Raw genomic sequence first — 20,239 nt, forward strand, 5'->3', positions numbered from 1 at the left:
GCATGAAATATCTTTTTTCCATCTCCTCACTTTCAGTCTATGTGTGTCCTCCATCCTAAAGTGGGTTATTGGTTTCCTAAAGAGCTAGGTTTTGGTTTTGTTGAGCTGCGATTGTATGTTTGTTTCTCCTATTTCATTAATTTCTGCTCTTACCATTTTTTTCCTCCTTTACTTTTGTGTGATTTATTTTGTTCTTTTTCTAACATTCCTATTAGTTGAGATGGCTGTTTAGCTCATTAATTTTGAGTTCTTTTTTTTTTTTTTGAGTTCCTTTTTTTTGTATAAAAATTTAAGTTCTGATATATGTCATTTTTGTCATACAATTCTAAGTATTTCTAAAGTTCCATTGTAATTTTTTTCTTTGCACTATGTTATATAGAAGTGTTTTAGAAATACATTTCCAAATGTAAGAGGATTTTAATCAAGTTTTTTTGGTATTTAATAATTTCTAATTTTTTTAAATTGACGTATACTTGAGTTATAATACCATATTAGTTTCAGGTATATAACAGTGATTTGATTTTTTTTGGGTTACACACCATACAAAGTTAATATAAGACATTGACTATATTCTCTGTGCTATACATTACATCCCTGTAACTTATTTATTTTATAACTGGTAGTTCGTACCTCTTAATCCCCTTCACCTATTTCGTACCTTCCCCCACCCCTCTCCCATCTGGCAAACCACTATTTGTTTTCTGTATCTGTTACTCTTTTCTGTTTTGTGTATTTGTTTGCTTGTTTTGTTTTTTAGATTTCACATATAAGTGAAAATATACAGTATTTGTCTTTCTTTTGGTAACTTCCAAATTGATTGCATTGCAATTAGAGAATTTTGTGTATATGATATTGATTTTTGAAATTGTTGAATTTGCATTTTGGCCTTCCATGTGGCCAGTTTTTATGAACATTCTATTGTTGAATGTCAACTTCTTTAATGTTTTTAGTTCTGTGAATGTGCACAGTGTTCTGTGAATGACTGTAATTTACCTGTTCTCCTTTGATTTTTTTTTTGGCTATTATAGACAATGCTTATAAAAACATCTTTGTGTGTATCTGTTACCATCTGAGTATATCCACAGGGAAAATCATACTAGTATACTTCCAAAAAGTATTTTCTTTTAAAATCAATCAAGATTGATCCAGTTTATAGTTTCAGTATTGTATATGATTTGTGCTTGTTTCGCTATGTCCTTGATTAGTCTCAGTATTAGCAAACTGTTTTCCAGTCAGTTGTGGTTGAGAAAATTATATCCTTTTTTTGATTTCCAATTTCTTTGGAAAGTGAGAGACGCTTTTTTTTCCTTTCTTTCTTTTGGAGAACTACCTATTCTTATTCATAGCCCATTTTTCTACTAGGCTTTTCATCTTTCTTAGTGCTATATAAAATTCTTCCTTTGCCACGTGGATGGCACTTTGAGAAGGTTTAAAGTTTGCTTACCACCAAGGTATTTTTTTTGTTATTTTGACTTGCTTCAAATGTTATTTGCTTTAGAAATGGATGATGGATCTTCTCGAAGAGATCATTTCATGAGAAGCAGATTTGCCGCTGGGAGGAGTTTGGGAAACAGGGGTAAGTATCTTTCCCTAATCTTCTGTTAGATAGTTTTGAATAGTGGAATGAATAGAGGCCTTTATGGCTGTTTAGTGCAAGGTAAAATCTTTTATAACTTAGTGTACAGTAGACTTTGTTGGGATAATGAGTTTTTTTTTTTGATGTCTGTTATTTTTTGCTGCTTTACTTTTTTTTTTTTTTGCGGTACGCGGGCCTCTTACTGCCACGGCCTCTCCTGCTGCAGAGCACAGGCTCCGGACGCGCAGGCCCAGCGGCCATGGCTCACGGGCCCAGCTGCTCCGCGGCACGTGGGATCCTCCTGGACCGGGGCACGAACCCGTGTCCCCTGCATTGGCAGGCGGACTCTCAACCACTGCGCCACCAGGGAAGCCCACTGCTTTACTTTTTTTAAGATAGTAGGCAGTAGTTAAATTGATTAGATAGATTGGTTAAAGAGAGTTGCTTCCCAGAGCTTCTTCAGGTGTTGGTGATTATTGTTCCCAACAATTGGCATAGGAGGAATGTTTGTAAAAGCTCCAAAGATTATGGTGTGAAGGACTTCTTTCTTAAGTTTTATATTTCTCAAGAAGAGGAAGTATGGAAAGCAGTTCTGTTAACTCATTAATATTAAGAGGTTGTTTTCCAAAAATTGGAATTTTTTGTTGTTACTTTTAGAACAACCAGTGCTAGATTTGACAGATAATGACCCAGCAAAATACCTTCCTCCAGTCCATTTGATATTAAAATGCTGAAAATATTCTGCACTATGTTTTATTATAGTGCAACAAAATATTTATTATTAGAACCTCAAATTAAATGGTCATATGGATTTTTAAATCAATTTATTTCTTTTATGGGATGCCGTAAGCTAGGGTTAATTGGCAGTTTTAAATATACACGACACTTATTCTTGAATTTATTATTATTTTTTGAAAAACGTCAATCCTTCTAGATATTTTTATTCATTGGAAACTAAAGGTTGATGTGTGTATTTCATTTGCCATTTGGAAAATTTAATATTTTTAGATACAGTTAACATAAATGTGAACTTTTATGTTTTGACATGTTTCTGCTACTAATGGAAATAATTTATTTGTTAAATATGTCTATATACATTTTGTTTTTTAAGCCTGCATATTAAGTAAGAGTTGTTGATGATTTGGAGCATGTAGTTGTGCTAAGAGGTTGAAGTGTGGGTTTTGTTTGCTACTACTAAGATTAGAAATACAAATACCTTAATATTATACTCAGGGAACTATTTAATATTTAGATATATTTAAAAATCCTAATTTAGAATGGGTTATAACTTTTTGATGAAGACTTCTAAACATTGTTGAATAAAGCCTTTTTAAATGAGAAAGCCATCACTGAGAGAGACTTTACTATAAATTGTTAATTCCATATGTTGTAGGTTGAAATACATTAAATTTCTGATCAAAACTCTTTGTAAATGTTAATACTTTAAAAAGTTATCTTTGAAAAGAATCTGAAAAAGAATAAACATATGTGTATGTATAACTGAATCACTTTGCTGTACACCTGAAACTAATGCATTATAAATCATCTGTACTCCAATAAAATTAAAAGAAAAAAGAAAAAAAAGCTATCTTTAATACTACATATAATCCTGGAAATTCATAGAAGACCCATGAGTATAACCCCTTTCCCGAATGATCCATTTAACATTTTCGCTATTTTCAATCTCTGTGATATTTGTTCTCAGAACTTGCATATCTAGTCACATGGTTTTGAAATTGACTCTTAATTGCTTAACATATATATTGATTAGCTTTTTATCTTCTGTGAAGTATGGCCTAAAAAGCCTGAACTTCCTGAATCACACACTTCTTTAGAATCTGATGAAAATACTGATAGTTGCATATATGCAATTTTGCATTTGGCATTAGGAGTTTCACAGATCCCTTAACTCCTCTGAACTAGGATATTACAGATGGAGGTAAGACAGTTTATGAGGATCACAAGATAATGATAGTTAATCCCAATGATAGTTTGAAGTGGCAGTTTATGATGTTTTGGATGTCTGTTCTAAGTTTTTGTTTTAAATACCTGTGCTGCTTGCCATAGCAACTCTGCCCTCAAAATTCTTAATTTAGTGGTAGAGAAACACATGGAAAGAAATATTGCTAAAAAAGAGATACACATAGTGTATTGTGGGAATGTGACTGAAGGATTGACTATGGCTGGAGGACTGAAGGAGGACTTCACTGAAGAGGTGGCTTTTGAACCCGGCTTTTGAAGAGTGAAAAGAATTTTGCTAGGAAAAATATGGGAAGTTGTTTTATGAATTAAAATGTTGGGTGTTCAGAGCCATGTAGTGGGGGATAAAGCTAATAAGGCTGATATGAGGACATACTATGGAGGGGTGGGAGGTAAAGGGGAGTGGTATTCATGGCATTTTTTTCTTTATTATGTAGTCCCTTCCTAATTTTAATTTTAAAAAGTGGAAAGACTGAGGGCGACTGAAGTACTAGAAAAATGAATAAGTAACAGAATAATTACAGGACAGCAGTGTAAAATTTTCAGTAGCAATGACTTTCACATAGGGGTATAATGTAAATAGCTATCAGGGTGAGGTTTCAATATATAGAAAATCAGAGTTGAATTTCTTGATTAAAGGTCACTAGTAAAATAACACCTAGTAGACAGTTGTATTTCACCAATAGTATATTTGTTTTTACTTTGGTGTAATTTAATGATTTTAAAAAGTTGCAGGTGTATTTTATCTTTATAAGTTCCTGTACTACTCTCTCTCTGTCCTTGGGAGTTCCCTTAACCCACAGATTCATTTAATTCCTAGTTATTGATGGCACACTTGATTTTGTATGTTGAAGAGTTTTAACTCTCTCTGAACTTTTTCAGATCCTGGCGAGTCTAATACAAGAGAGAATACATCCACAGTGGGTGGCTTTAGAGTTGGAAGGAGTTTTGGAAACAGAGGTAACCTGCTTATGATATCTTACAATCAAAACTTAAGTGACCCCAAGTTTTATAGTCTTTGAATTCTGTTTCCCTTTAATATACATAGAAAGTGTGTGCCTTTCCCAAGACTTTGTGGAGATCACAAGGGAGTGCTTTCACTTTCCTAGTCATAGTTTAGAGCAGCAGTTTATGCTGCTTTGGATGTGTCTGCTACTCTATTTCGCTTTTTTTTTTTCTTTTTAATAGCCATGCTACTTGCTGCAACATCTCTTCAAATTGATTTACCCCACAGGTGAACCCCAGTTCTTTTCTACTATACTCATGACTTGCTTTCCCTGCTCCCACAAGCAAGAGATCTATCTTATACTTCCAAAGGTGAATCTGAGTCGCCATCTTTACTTGAGCAAAGAACCAGTAGAAGCTTTGAAATTACATTTTTTTCCATAAAAACTTTAAAAACTGTAAAGTAGAACTTAGGTAAGAGTTTAAGATCAAGACCAGTAGTGTGTAGGTGGAAGACTTTCTCAAGCATTTTGGAGACCCAGCACTTGACTTTTCTGGGAGAGGTGTATGGAGGGGAAGGGGCAATTGTAGAGGGCAGTAGAACGTAATCCTTTTCTGAACCAACTTCAAAGATTGCAAATATTTAAATGAATAAAATAACTCAAAATTCAAGTTTTGTGATATATAGTCTTTTTGTAGGGATTATCTTTATTTTGAAATTGCATATCTGTTCAAGGAAAAAGTATCATCCAATCATATATTGAGGTCAAAGGGTACTTATTTTGTATATGCTAATTGGGTATTAAATTTCCAAGAGGTTTAATGCTGGAGGGTACATAGGTTTGTTGAACCTGAGATGTTAAATGACTTTATATGTAGACATTTTGCATATATATGTATTTTTAAATTTATTTTTTATTTATTTACTTTTGGCTGTGTTGGGTCTTCATTGCTGCGCAGGCTTTCTCTAGTTGCAGTGAGCGGGGATTACTCTATTGCGGAGCATGGGCTCTAGGCGTGCGGACTTCAGTAGTCGTGGCACGCGGGCTCAGGAATTGTGGTTCGCGGGCTCTAGAGCACTGGTTCAGTAGTTGTGGCGCACAGGCTTAGTTGCTCCGCGGCATGTGGGATCTTCCCTGACCAGGGCTTGAACCCGTGTTCCCTGCATTGGCAGACGGATTCTTAACTACTGTGCCACCAGGGAAGTCCCTGCATATAAATTTAACATCTGTCAAACAGTAACTGATTGGTCTCTGTAGTACCAAAGCCATAATTTAATGTATTTTATTATTTAGGTTAGATACTAATTGATAGGCATTGCATATTGACATTAGTTTTTTGTTTTTTTTTTTTGCGACATGTGGGCCTCTCACTGTTGTGGCCCCTCCCGCTGCGGAGCACAGGCTCCAGACGCGCAGGCTCAGCGGCCATGGCTCACGGGCCCAGCCACTCCGTGGCATGTGAGATGTTCCCGGACTGGGGCATGAACCTGTGTCCCCTGCATCAGCAGGAGGACTCTCAACCACTGCGCCACCAGGGAAGCCCTGACATTAGTTTTAACTTACATTATTCCCTGAGTATCTCTGCAGTAAAGATCATTTTATCAAGACTCAAATTTTTAAAATTTTATGAAATGTTTTGATGGATGCTTTTAAAATGAATTTTAGAGATATATCTATATGCTCCAGAGATGCATAAATCTGGAGATACAAGTTTTTATTAAATGAGAAATTTGAAAGCAGAGCTTGATGAAAGATTGTTTCTTTAAAATTTTATAAACAAAAAGAAGTTGGCAGAATTTCCTTGTTATTGAGAAGGGGAAAATTATTGAATATTGAATTATAATTTAGTTATATTGTCCTCCAGCAGATGAAGAGATTACAAGTTAATTTATAAAGTTTAAAAAGTTTTTATATTTTGAATAGAAAGTACATAGTGGTTATAGTGATATATATACACACACACAGCCATGTACGTATAGAGGAATATGTGACATTTGAGGTAATATAAGATTGGCTGGTATTTTAATAAACTGACACAGGAAGAAGTTGTCATACAATGTGTATGAATTCTCATTCACTATTTATATATACAGTTGTATGTGGTTTATACTGTTTTAAAGGGGCATCAAGACTAGAAGTCCCTGTAAAGAGAGTGTTTCTTTGTTTCTATGTTTCTCTTTCTTTCTCTCTCTTTCTTTCTTTCTTCTACAAAGGTATAGGTAATTGTTGTTTTCAGAAATGTGCAAGTTTAATTTTATATTTTTTGTAGGTTTTTCAAATAACAAGTTTGAAGAAGGTGATAGCTCTGGTTTCTGGAGAGGTAAGTTCATTGTTTTTTGTAGTGACTTTAAGAATTTAGTGTCCAGAGTACATGTTAAAGAGAAACTAAGATTAATTATCTTAGTCTGTTCCAGTTCTATTTTATTTAAACCCATTTTATAAAGCAGCTATAGCCAGAGCCTTAACCAAGAGTTCAGCCATCCTAATTTGGCCTATTGTCACCTGCCTTAATTAATCTATAAAGTGCAACTTTTGAATGCTGTGCTTCCTTAAGAAAAAGAGGATAGTAGAAAGAGCAAGTCAAGAATCAGAATTTCAATAAAGATGTAAAAAAAAAAAGAATAGCTAAAACAATTTGTGAAGGAAGATTAAAATGGGAGGAATTAATCTACCCAATTTCAAGATTTTGCAGTAATGATGGAGGGTAGATACATAGATCAATGTAATGGAATAGAGAACCCAGAAATAGACTGACATAAATACATTTTACTTGTTTTTGACAGCAGTGCAAAAGCTATCAAGGAAGAATAGACTTTTCAAAAAATGGTACTGAAACAGTTGGACATCCCTCAACAAAAACAAACAAAAAATGAACCTTAACCTAAACCTCCACACCTTACATAAAAATTAAGTCAAAGTGGATCATAATCTTAAATGTAAAAGCAGGACATTTTTAGAAAAAAAAATAGAAAATCTTTGGCATCTAGAACTAGGTGAATAATTCTTAGACTTGACACTGCAAGTATGATCAATAAAAGCAAAAACTGATAAATTGAATCTCATCAAAATGAGTTAAAAATGCTTCATAGAAGATCCTTTTAAGTGGATGAAAACTAAAATTACACAGTGGGAAAACATATGTGAAAATCCCATATGAGACAAATGACTTGTATCTATAATATACAAAGAACCCTCCAAACAACTTAAAAAAATCCAACTAGAAAATAGGCAGAAGACAGGAACAGACATTTCATGGAAGAGAATATACACATGGCAAAGAAGCACATGAAAAGATGCTCAACATCATTAGCCATTAGGGAAATGCAAATTAAGACCATAATGAGGTATCAGAGAATAACTAAAATTAAAGTATAGTGACAACATCAAATGCTGGTGAGTACGTATAAAAATTATATCACATCACTGGTGGGAAAATAAAATGGTTTTAGCCACTCTGAAAAAAAAAATGAATCAGAATTCCAGTTTCATATATAAATATAGTTTGAGACATATAGGTCTTTATTCAGATTCATGAGACTGTGGATCACTGCTGAAATCAAAGACATTTCTGTCAAAGGTACTGACACTCTGGTTTGGAGGAATACAGAGAATGATGAGAATAGAGTAATGTTACCATAAGGTAGACTACAATAATTAACATTACTCTTCCAGGAGAGCCTGGTTGAGTAGATTTGGGTGAGGCCCTGGAACCTGTATTTAAAAAGCATCCCTGGTGACTCTGATGCCTCTTTCGTTTGGTAACCACTGATCTATGGAATCTTTATAACATAATACACTTTGGAGTTCCAAACTTTGTTTCATGTCCCTGCTCTGCTATCTGCTAGTTGAATAACATAGAGCGAGTTGCTTAATTTCTCGGAGCCACAATTTCCTCTTCTGTAGAATGGAGACCATTCATTTTGTAGCTTGTTAGGCACACTAAATGAGAATGTGTGTAAAAGCATGAAGCTTAGTCCCAGACACATTCATGGTAACCAGTAAATGTCATCTATCTTCATTAAATATTTGAAACTTGATCTTTTTTTTTTTTTTTTTGAAACTTGATCTTAACTGTGATTCTCAAAATCAAAACCAAACCTAGACCTGATCACCTTAAAACCCTTTTGGAACATGGTGGGGTTTTAATATATCAGTTAAGACTGCTTCTCCAAACTACTCTGTCTCATTCTCCCTGCTTTTGTCTGCTTTTTCTCCTATCCTCTTTTAATGAAAACATATGTAACATACAACTAATATTTGAGAGAAGAAAAACATCACCATTTTTATCCTTTTCCATTTCTCCTTGTCCTAGTTTTCCAACTTTTAATTAGTATTCAAGATCATTTCTACTCACCAAAGACATTCCTTCCTCCCCAGTTGACTCTAGTGATGAGCCAGAGTGCTTTTGAGCACAAATTCCAGTTTCTCACAGCACTTGAGAGAACTTCTCTCCTCCAAAATGGTCTACTTTCTTCCTTTGATCTATTTACTTCTTTTTTTTTTAACATCTTTATTGGAGTATAATTGCTTTACAATGGTGTGTTAGTTTCTGCTTTATAACAAAGTGAATCAGTTATACATATGTTCCCATATCTCTTCCCTCTTGTGTATCCCTCCCCCCCACCCTTCCTTTCCTTATTTACTTCTATTCTCAGTTTTAGTTCCCCTATACTAAAAAACTGTGTATATTCCTAAAAATTTCTTTCACTCTCACAGTTGTTGGCAAGCCCAGGAGCAGGTTTTGCTATCATTATAGAAGCTTTTTCTCTGCACACAGATGTATAGAGTGTTCTGTGGTTATTTTCTCTGCAATCTCATGTCCCATAGCTGGTATAGTATGGCGATAAGGAGCTCAGACACCTTGGATTTGAGACCCAGATGCTCCTCCTGTCAGTTGTATTATCTTAAAAAATTTTGCATTTCTTTTTCTTTGTTTATAATTTGAGGATAATACCCACCTCGTAAGGTTTTTGTGAGGACTTAAAAAGTTAAAACAGACTTCATTTAGAGCAGTGCCAGACAGATACTAAGTTCTATTTGTTGTTATTACTATTATTTTTATATAATTAATAGATTATAACTGATCTTGGGATCATCGTCTCATTTTTGTTTGCGCTTGGCTTTATTTTTTAAGCTACAGAAATAATTTTTTTAATTTTTAATTTTGAAATCATTTGACTCAAAAGAAGTTTCGAAAATAGTACAGAGGGTTTCCTCCACCCTTCTTCTTCTAATGTAATTGTACCCTTCACCCAACTGCTAATGTCATCAGCCTATTTTAATTCCCAGTGTGGTAAAAATAGCTTTGGGCTTGTTTTAGAACAGTTGGCCAAAGATTATATGAGACCTTTTTCTCCATGTCAGGCCCCAGATTAATTCATAGTTTTTTTTTTTCTGTAAGGCAATAAATATTAGCTAACGTCATCATTATTCCAGAATTATTATTCCAAGTATCTTTCCAAAATTCTTTCTTTACTGTTCAGCACGCTTGTCATATTATATCTTGCTTCTAAGAAAGTTGTCTTGATGTTAGATGGCTCTTCAGGAATATTTGTCAGTTGTTGATGTCAGCTCAAATAGGAGCCTGCAACAAGAGCTCTGGGCCATTGTTTATTACAAAACAATATTAATTGAGTAGATTAGTACTTTTGCGCAGAAACTTATCTGATAGCTTCTAATCTGTTCAGCCATTTGTGTCATCACTGGGACCTAAAGTTCTCAGGTGCTAAACGTTAGTGATATGTACAAAGATCCCTTGAAACCATCTCGGTATTTCCCAAACATGGCTTTATTGGAATCTTCTAGAAAGCTTAAAGTTATTACTAAAAGTTATAATTTTTTAATTTAGAAAAATCATCCATTCCTTGCTGTCACTCTACACGTTCAAAATAAACATCTCTGGGGGTGGGCTCTTTCCAACTTACTAATAATTTTTAGGCAGCCTTCAGTGTAGTGATCCTCATACCACTATTTAGAAACCCTGGTAATGTTACTTGATAATGTCATTAAAAACAGAAAACCAGGATATCCCCCAATTTCTCCATTAAGATGAATGGGAGAAAGTTTGCATATATTAAAAAAACACTGACATCTCAGATTTATTAAGAAAGGCAAGTTACAGAAATAATGATGACGTTATAAGAAGAACAGTCATGCATTTCTGAGATCCCCACTACTTAATGGTTAGATATTTCTGAAACTGTTTCTACTTAAACTGATATTTATGAAATTCTTATTTTTTGGCTGTGCTCAGAATTTGACAAATTATACGCTTAACATTTAATATTTAGATATAGTAGGTGATTTCTATAGGGAATTGACTGAATAATGTCTTTGTATTTCTGTGGTTACAATTATTTTAAAAATTAAAATGTTCATATTTTAACTTATAAAGATTTTTATTTTTTCTTACTAATTTCTCTTGTGACAGTGCTATTCTTTAGATGCTACATTAATGTAAATACTAAAGTAATTATTTAGATGCTATTCACATGTTAAATTTTTATTCAAGAGTCTAATAATGACCGTGAAGATAATCAAACACGGAACAGAGGGTTTTCCAAGAGAGGCGGTAAGGACCATGTTTTGGAACAATTTGTACTTAAGACAGAGATACGAAACTGAAAACTACATTCCTTTTTATGGCTGAATACTACTATTCCATTGTATGTGTACTTTTTGTTTTTGTTTTTGCGGTACGCGGGCCTCTCACTGTTGTGGCCTCTCCTGTACTTTTTAAAATCCATTCATCTGTTGATGTACACTTGGGTTTCTTACTACTTTTGGCTGTTTTGAGTAATGCTTATGTGAACATTAATATACAGTTATCTGTTTGAGTCGCTGTTTTTGCATTTTTGGGGTATGTCTAGAAGTGGAATTGCCAGGGAATGGGACTGTGGTAAGTTAAAATATGCCACAAAATCACTGCTCTTACCAAGAATCAGCCTTTTTTTTTTTTAACATCTTTATTGGAGTATAATTGCTTTACAGTGGTGTGTTAGTTTCTGTTTTATACAAAGTGAATCAGTTTTACATATACATATGTTCCCATATCTCTTCCCTCTTAGATCTCCCTCCCTCCCACCCTCCCTATTGCACCCCTCTAGGTGGTCACAAGCACCGAGCTGATCTCCCTGTGCTATACGGCTGCTTCCCACTAGCTATCTATTTTACGTTTGGTAGTGTATATATGTCCATGCCACTCTCTCACTTTGTCACAGCTTCCCCTTCCCCCTTCCCATATCCTCAAGTCCATTCTCTAGTAGGTCTGTGTCTTTCTTCCCGTCTTACCCCTAGTTTCTTCATGACCTTTTTATTTTTTCTTAGATTCCATATATATGTGTTAGCATACGGTATTTGTTTTTCTCTTTCTGACTTACTTCACTCTGTATGACAGACTCTAGGTCCATCCACGTCACTACAAATATCTCAATTTCGTTTCTTTTTATGGCTGAGTAATATTCCATTGTATATGTGTGCCACATCTTATTTTTTTGTTTCTTTTTTCTTTTTTTTTTTTTGCGGTACGCAGGCCTCTCACTGTTGTGGCCTCTCCCGTTGCGGAGCACAGGCTCCGGACCCGCAGGCTCAGCGGCCATGGCTCATGGGCCCAGCTGCTCACGGCATGTGGGATCTTCCCGGACCGGGGCACGAACCCGTGTCCCCTGTATCGGCAGGCGGACTCTCAACCACTGTGCCATCAGGGAAGCCTTGTACCACATCTTCTTTATCCTTTCATCCAATGATGGACACTTAGGTTGCTTCCATGTCCTGGCTATTGTAAATAGAGCTGCAGTGAACATTTTGGTACATGACTCTTTTTGAATTACCATTTTCTCAGGGTATATGCCCAGTAGTGGGATTGCCGGGTTGTATGGTAGTTCTATTTTTAGTTTTTTAAGGAGCCTCCATACTGTTCTCCACAGTGGCTGTATCAATTTACATTCCCACCAACAGTGCAAGAGGGTTCCCTTTTCTCCACACCCTCTCCAGCATTCATTGTTTGTAGATTTTTTGATGATGGCCATTCTGACCGGTGTGAGATGATATCTCATTGTAGTTTTGATTTGCATTTCTCTAATGATTAATGATGTTGAGCATTCTTTCATGTGTTTGTTAGCAATCTGTATATCTTCTTTGGAGAAATGTCTATTTAGGTCTTCTGCCCATTTTTGGATTGGGTTGTTTTCTTGTTATTGAGCTGCATGAGCTGCTTGTAAATCTTGAAGATTAATCCTTTGTCAGTTGCTTCATTTGCAAATATTTTCTCCCATTCTGAGGGTTGTCTTTTGGTCTTCTTTATGGTTTCCTTTGCTGTGCAAAAGCTTTCAAGTTTCATTAGGTCCCATTTGTTTATTTTTGTTTTTATTTCCACTGTAGGAGGTGGGTCAAAAAGGATCTTGCTGTGATTTATGTCATAGAGTGTTCTGCCTATGTTTTCCTCTAACAGTTTGATAGTGCCTGGCCTTAATTTAGGTCTTTAATCCATTTTGAGTTTATTTTTGTGTATGGTGTTAAAGTGTTCTAATTTCATTCTTTTACATGTAGCTGTCCAGTTTTCCCAGCACCACTTACTGAAGAGGCTGTCTTCTCCACTGTGTATTCTTGCCTCCTTTATCAAAGATAAGGTGACCATATGTACGTGGGTTTATCTCTGGGCTTTCTATCCTGTTCCATTGATCTATATTTCTGTTTTTGTGCCAGTATTGTACTGTCTTGATTACTGTAGCTTTGTAGTATAGTCTGAAGTCAGGAAGCCTGATTCCTCCAGCTCCATTTTTCGTTCTCAAGATTGCTTTGGCTCTTCGGGGTCTTTTGTGTTTCCATACAAATTGTGAAATTTTTTGTTCTAGTTCTGTGAAAAATGCCAGTGGTAGTTTGATAGGGATTGCATTGAATCTGTAGATTGCTTTGGGTAGTAGAGTCATTTTCACAATGTTGATTCTTCCAATCCAAGAACATGGTATATCTCTCCATCTATTTGTATCATCTTCAATTTGTTTCATCCGTGTCTTATAATTTTCTGCATACAGGTCTTTTGTCTCCTTAGGTAGGTTTATTCCTAGATATTTTATTCTTTTTGTTGCAATGGCAAATGGGAGTGTTTTCTTAACTTCATTTTCAGATTTTTCATCATTAGTGTATAGGAATGCCAGAGATTTCTGTGCATTAATTTTGTATCCTGCTACTTTACCAGATTCATTGATTAGCTCTAGTAGTTGTCTGGTAGCATCTTTAGGATTCTCTACGTGTAGTATCATGTCATCTGCAAACAGTGACAGCTTTACTTCTTCTTTTCTGATTTGGATTCCTTTTATTTCTTTTTCTTCTCTGATGGCTGTGGCTAAAACTTCCAAAACGATGTTGAGTAATAGTGGTGAGAGTGGGCAACCTTGTCTTGTTCCTGATCTTAGTGGAAATGGTTTCAGTTCTTCACCACTGAGAATGATGTTGGCTGTGGGTTTCTCGTATATGGCCTTTATCATGTTGAGGAAAGTTCCCTCTATGCCTACTTTCTGGAGGGTTTTTATCACAAATGGGTGTTGAATTTTGTCGAAAGCTTTCTCTGCATCTATTGAGATGATCCTATGGTTTTTCTCCTTCAGTTTGTTAATATGGTGTATCACGTTGATTGATTTGCGTATATTGAAGAATCCTTGCATTCCTGGAATAAACCCCACTTGATCATGGTGCATGATCCTTTTAATGTGCTGTTGGATTCTTTTTGCTAGTATTTTGTTGCGGATTTTTGCATCTATGTTCATCAGTGATATTGGCCTGTAGTTTTCTTTCTTTGTGACATCTTTGTCTGGTTTTGGTATCAGGGTGATGGTGGCCTTGTAGAATGAGTTTGGGAGTATTCCTCCCTCTGCTATATTTTGGAAAGTTTAAGAAGGATAGGTGTTAGGTCTTCTCTAAATGTTTGATAGAATTCGCCTGTGAAGCCATCTGGTCTTGGGCTTTTGTTTGCTGGAAGATTTTTTTTTTCTTTTTTTGCTGTACGCGGGCCTTTCACTGTTGTGGCCTCTCCTGTTGCGGAGCACAGGTTCCAGACACGCAGGCCCAGCGGCCATGGCTCACGGGTACCAGCCGCTCCGCGGCATGTGGGATCTTCCCGGACCAGGGCACGAACCCGTGTCCCCTGCATCGGCAGGTGGACTCTCACCCACTTCGACACCAGGGTAGCCCTGATGGAAGATTTTTAATCACAGTTTTAATTTCAGTGCTTGTGATTGGTCTGTTCATATTTTCTATTACTTCCTGGTTCAGTCTCGGTAGATTGTGCATTTCCAAGAATTTGTCCATTTCTTCCAGGTTGTCCATTTTATTGGCATACAGTTGCTTGTAGTAATCTCTCATGATCCTTTGTATTTCTGCAGTGTCGGTTGTTACTTCTTCTTTTTCATTTGTAATTCTATTGATTTGAGTCTTCACCCTTTTTTTCTTGATGAGTCTGGATAATGTTTTATCAATTTTGTTTATCTTCTCAAAGAACCAGCTTTTAGTTTTATTGATCTTTGCTCTCGTTTCCTTCATATCTTTTTCATTTATTTCTGATCTGATCTTTATGATTTCTTTCCTTTTGCTAACTTTGGGTTTTTTTTGTTCTTCTTTCTCTAATTGCTTTAGGTGCAAGGTTAGGTTGTTTATTCGAGATGCTTCCTGTTTCTTAAGGTAGGATTGTATTGCTATAAACTTCCCTCTTAGAACTGCTTTTGCTGCCTCCCATAGGTTTTGGGTCGTCGTGTCTCCATTGTCATTTGTTTCTAGGTGTTTTTTGATTTCTTCAGTGATCACTTCGTTATTAAGTAGTGTATTGTTTAGCCTCCATGTGTTTGTATTTTTTACACATCTTTTCCTGTATTTGATATCTAGTCTTATAGCCTTGTGGTCAAAATCACTGCTCTTACCAAGAATCTGCCTTTTTTTAAAAAAAAGAAATGTTCCTTGGGTTGATGCAAGTCCTTGTTGAATTTTCAGTTTGGAAAATGTTAATTCTAACAGTTTTTTCAATTTTTTTTCTTCTTTGGAGTAGCAGCATTTGGAGTCCCTTACTTTGCCATTTTCATTGATATCAGTGATACATACCATTTAATAATTTTCATTTTGTTTGCTGGTGTATAGAAATACAATTAACTTTTGTATATTGAAGGTTCAGTAACCTCACTAAACTTATGGTAAGTACTTTTTCTTCCCATGGATTGTGGAAATACCCTGTTAATGGTGCAGTTGTGGCAACTTTGAGTGTTTTACAACTGTCATTTTTTCCTTTTAGTCATTTTTAGTTTTTACTCCCAAAGCAAGTAGCAGGTTTTTAAAATACTGTAGTATATCTATTTATACTAATGAAGTTGAACATTTATAGGTCACATACAGCGTTTCTTTTTAGTAACTATCTGTTAATGGCTTAAAATATTAAAGTCATTGAATTATACAAGACTTGAATTAACTTGGCCACTATGTCCCCAGTATCTCTTTCTTGTTGTTTTGTGTTGTTTTTGCGTGTATGTTTTAATATTATAGGCTGTCAAGATGGAAATGATTCAGAAGCTTCAGGGTCATCCAGAAGAGGTGGAAGAGGTAGTTTCCGAGGTTGCTGTGGAGGGTTTGTTCTAGGAAGTCCAAGTTAGTGGTGGATTGCAAATAGTGTGTTCATTTATTACGAAAGAAATGATAAAAAATAATACTTATCATATAAGGTTGTTATGATGATTATATGAGAATAGTTAAGCATAGTGGTTGGTACATAATCACTTATATTGTATAAAATATTATTTTTTAGACACATGTAATTCCTTACAGTTAAGTGGGAATATATGAATCTTTTTAGCAGTGTGTGTGACTCATTTCTTTAATATTACATACTGTGAAACATTTTAGAGCTTTGATAAAGATGGCTGACCTTACAAATAGGTGGCCTTCTCTATGGCTCTGTGTCCCATTATACCTCTTTTATACCAATGTGGCTTTCTACCTAAATTCTACCAGTCATCATGCCTTGGTGCTAAGGTATTGTTTTCTGAAGTCACTGTTGGAATGCATTTGTCACTTAACAGAGGAGGACAGAATAGTGGAAGCTAAAAACATAAATTGTAATAATGATTTAATAGATGTATAGTGGATTAGTGAATTGTCACTTTAAAAAAAGTGAAGGGATCTGGAGGGTTGCTGTTCAGGACTGATAAAGTTTGATTTGGGAACTGTGGGTGCAAGGGGTGCTTTTCCGGAGAATAAGCAGTGAGATTATGTAATGTGAAATTTCTGGGGGCAGTAACCATGCTGTTTTTCAGAGGTAATTTAACTTTTGCTTATATCATATTTTGGTGTAGTATTGACCCTAACTACTTTTATAAAATAATTTTAATAAAATAAAAATTTTAAGGAAGTAATTTGTAATTGAAGGAAATAATTTGTGGAGAAATTCTTTTGTGTGCTTCCTAGAAAAATACTGTAATTCCTGTTAAATTTAGATTATTTTATTCTGCATCTTTTTAACTTATGGCACCATAAGTTGATTTTTTTTCTTTGCTGCATGATTTAAAAGCTTCTTAAAAGTAACAATCTAAATTTATTATCTGTAAATCTAGATAGCAAATATGAACAAGATGAGGGGACCCAGTGCACTGGTGGCATTTTTGGCTCTAGAAGATCAGCATTAACTGGTGTAGGTGAGAAATAGAATTTATTACTGAATATTAATCATTCACATTTGCTTTTATCTCTAGGATTAATAAACCTAATATATATGTTTAAGTGTACTAGATTGGCTCATGATTTTCTCTGCTTTTTAGATTTGTAGGCAAAAATACATGGACAGTTTTGCCTCCCTTACAAAGTTTGTGCTCTGTGAATTATTTCTTCTTTCTTATCTACCAGTTAATTTGAGTTATAAATTATACTTTTAATTGGAGGAAGGAAAATGAAGTTTGCTTTGATTTCAAAGAAAGGATTCTGATTTAGGGGATTTGAGGAGAAAGTGAAAAAAAGGAACATAGTTATTGACGAAAAATGTTGAAATGTGGATAAATAAACTGTGGTACTAAAAAGAAATGAGCTATTAAGGTATGAAAAGACATAGAGGAACCTTAAATATGTATTCCTGAGTGAAAGAAGCCAATCTGAAAAGGCTACATACTGTATGATTGCAGCTATATGAAATTCAGAAAAAGGCAAAACTATAAGAAGAAGGGTGAAAAAAATAGGTGGTTGCTAGGGGTTGGGGGAAGGGATGAATAGGCAGAGCACTGAGGATTTTTAGGGCAGTGAAGTTACTTTGTATGATACTGTAATGGTGGAGACATGCCATTATACATTTGTCCAAACATAAATAATGTATAATACCAGGAGTGAACTGTAATGTAAATGATGGACTTTGGGTGATTATGATGTGTCAGTGTAGGTTCATCAATTGTAACAAATTACCTCTTTGGTGGAGGATGTTGATAATGGGGGGAGGCCATGCAGGTGTGGGGATAGGAGGTATATGGGACATCTCTGTACTTTCTGCTTAATTTTTCTGTGAACCTAAAACTGCCCTAAAAAAAATGAAGTCTTTAAACAAAATGTTCAAATGAGAAAAAGGTTTAAGTATAGAATTAAGAGATGGGTGGATTAAGGGACTAGAATCCTGAGTAATTACTCAGTATTTGAAAAGAAATAGCTATATGGTTTATGTGCTTGAGGAGGAGCTGTGATTTCTCTAAATCTTCTGTAAAACAATGCCTTACAGGTAAGGGTGACACTTATCAAAGCAGAAGTGGTAGTGGAAGTGGACGAGGTGAGTTCTTATCTGGTTTACCTGTAAGTGGTTAAAATTACTGTAATTGAAGCTTAATTTTTGAAGTTAAAGGTAACTGTTGCTGCTTTTATACACTTTGTGGAGTATGCATTTGCACAGCCAGTTTTGGGGAGTTGTTTACTACTACTCTTTAATCCAACAATTCTGTTATAGGAATTACATACTGTAGGTGTATTTGCTCAGTACATGTAAAAGTGTGTTCACTGCAGCTTCATTTATAATAAGTAAAAACTGAAAACCACCTAAAAACTCATCAGTCTGTTTAATAAATGATATAACCATAAAATGGGAGATACCATGCAGATGTTAAAGATTGAGATGTAATCTATATGTATAAATTCTTACTAAAATAATGTTTTTTCTTATGAGATAGTTATTTGGCTTGGCATAGGGGATAAAGAAAGTTCAGTATAGATGATTTTATACTATGAAAAAATTTTTCAGAGTTAAAAATATTTAAATGTCATATAAAAGTTGAAATGTTTTCCAGACTAGTAAAACCATAAAGCTTGTTTGATGTCTCTGAAAAATTCTTAGTGATCATTATTAGTCCCCACTTCCTTCCTTTGGATTCTTGGATTCTTCACTATAGAAAAAGATTATTAATGGCTAAACCGTATCTTCTACAAATGCTCAGATGTTGTTTGAAAAAGGATTTCAAGACCTATGGACATACAGGACAAGAAAATTAGCTCACATGTAAAGATGCTATATCTAGTTAGCCTTTCAAATCTAATGCAGTCCTTGTTCTTTTTTTGTGATAGTACCTGAAAGTGGCACAATAGATGACTCCTTGTCTAAAGATCAGAAAGATAGTGTATAGAAAGGAGTCAACACGGCAGACCTGACTGCTGTTCTTTGAAAGACCTGGCTTCTGAAAACTTAAATTTAGAGTTCTCACCACTCTTAACTGGTGTGAGTGGCTCACTGTGCCTAAACAGTTTGTACAACTGTGTGGTTTATGCTGAATACCTGCTTTTCTTCTGGGAGTCTGGAAGTTTGGTACATGCCAGGCAGAAGGTTCCTGCATTATCAGCACCTCATAAGAACCCTGGATATTGAACCTCTAATGGGCTTCTCTGGTAGACAGCATTTCCAACATGTTGTCACAACTTGTCCTGTGTGATACCAGTGGAAGAGACTCTTGAAAGCTTGGTTGCCTGGTTTTCTCTGGACTTTTCCCTGTATACCTTTTTCCTTTGCTGATTTTGCTCCCTATCCTTTCTATGTAATAAGTCACAGCCATGGTTATGACTATATTCTGAGTCCTAGCAAATCATAGAACCTATGGGTTGTAGTGGGGACATCCCAACAAAGATGGATTTTTAGTTCCTTTTAGAAAATACATTCTTTTGCTGAGGAATATAGGGATTAGGAAAGAGACATAACAGTTTAAATGAAAGAATACTAATATGTTATAACAGTGTAATCATAAAATCAGCATGTTGAATGCTAAGGAAACAAAATGTTCAGGGTTCTATTTATCTTAATTGTGTCAAGTATTATTTGTACGAAGGGACTTTATGCATTTTCAGAACTTTTTCTCTTTGAAGATAAGCAATGAAAAGAAAGATGTGCATAATCTTGTATCTTGACTGTATCTTGTGGATTTCTTTAATAGGTGTTTACAAAGGTTTAAATGAAGAAGTAATTACAGGCTCTGGAAAGAGTAAGTTTTACTTTAGATAAGGTATTTGATTTTTATAGTGAGCATTCTTTTACCCTTCGATTTTTAAGAACATTTATCTGTTTTTCGATTTGATTCCTTTTAAGATTCTTGGAAGTCAGAAGCTAAAGGAGGAGAAAGTGGTGACACTCAAGGTATATTAATTTTTGTGTGATCCACATGAGTGTATATTGCATTTTAATACAAATACAGAATATTTAAAAACAGAGGTAACTTTTTAAAATTTGAAGTGAAAACTTTAATGGTAAACA

At 35.0% G+C, this 20,239-nt stretch overlaps 1 protein-coding gene across 3 annotated transcripts in view; it reads left to right on the forward strand.

Moving 5' to 3' along the window:
• Positions 1 to 20,239, forward strand: part of DDX4 (DEAD-box helicase 4) — a 66,752-nt gene that overhangs the window by 24,286 nt on the left and 22,227 nt on the right. Inside the window, exons 3-11 of one of the 3 annotated variants that reach the window (XM_060146078.1) lie at positions 1,499 to 1,576; positions 4,439 to 4,516; positions 6,773 to 6,823; positions 11,015 to 11,074; positions 16,027 to 16,128; positions 17,091 to 17,171; positions 18,233 to 18,280; positions 19,923 to 19,970; positions 20,075 to 20,122. In XM_060146078.1, the coding sequence (XP_060002061.1) occupies positions 1,499 to 1,576; positions 4,439 to 4,516; positions 6,773 to 6,823; positions 11,015 to 11,074; positions 16,027 to 16,128; positions 17,091 to 17,171; positions 18,233 to 18,280; positions 19,923 to 19,970; positions 20,075 to 20,122 (594 nt within the window). The remainder of the gene's footprint in view (positions 1 to 1,498; positions 1,577 to 4,438; positions 4,517 to 6,772; positions 6,824 to 11,014; positions 11,075 to 16,026; positions 16,129 to 17,090; positions 17,172 to 18,232; positions 18,281 to 19,922; positions 19,971 to 20,074; positions 20,123 to 20,239) is intronic. The other 2 variants (XM_060146081.1, XM_060146079.1) reach the window with 2 other exon arrangements.

This window comes from Lagenorhynchus albirostris, chromosome 3 (assembly GCF_949774975.1).
Source record: "Lagenorhynchus albirostris chromosome 3, mLagAlb1.1, whole genome shotgun sequence".
In the NCBI taxonomy this organism is placed as follows: Eukaryota; Metazoa; Chordata; class Mammalia; order Artiodactyla; family Delphinidae; genus Lagenorhynchus; species Lagenorhynchus albirostris.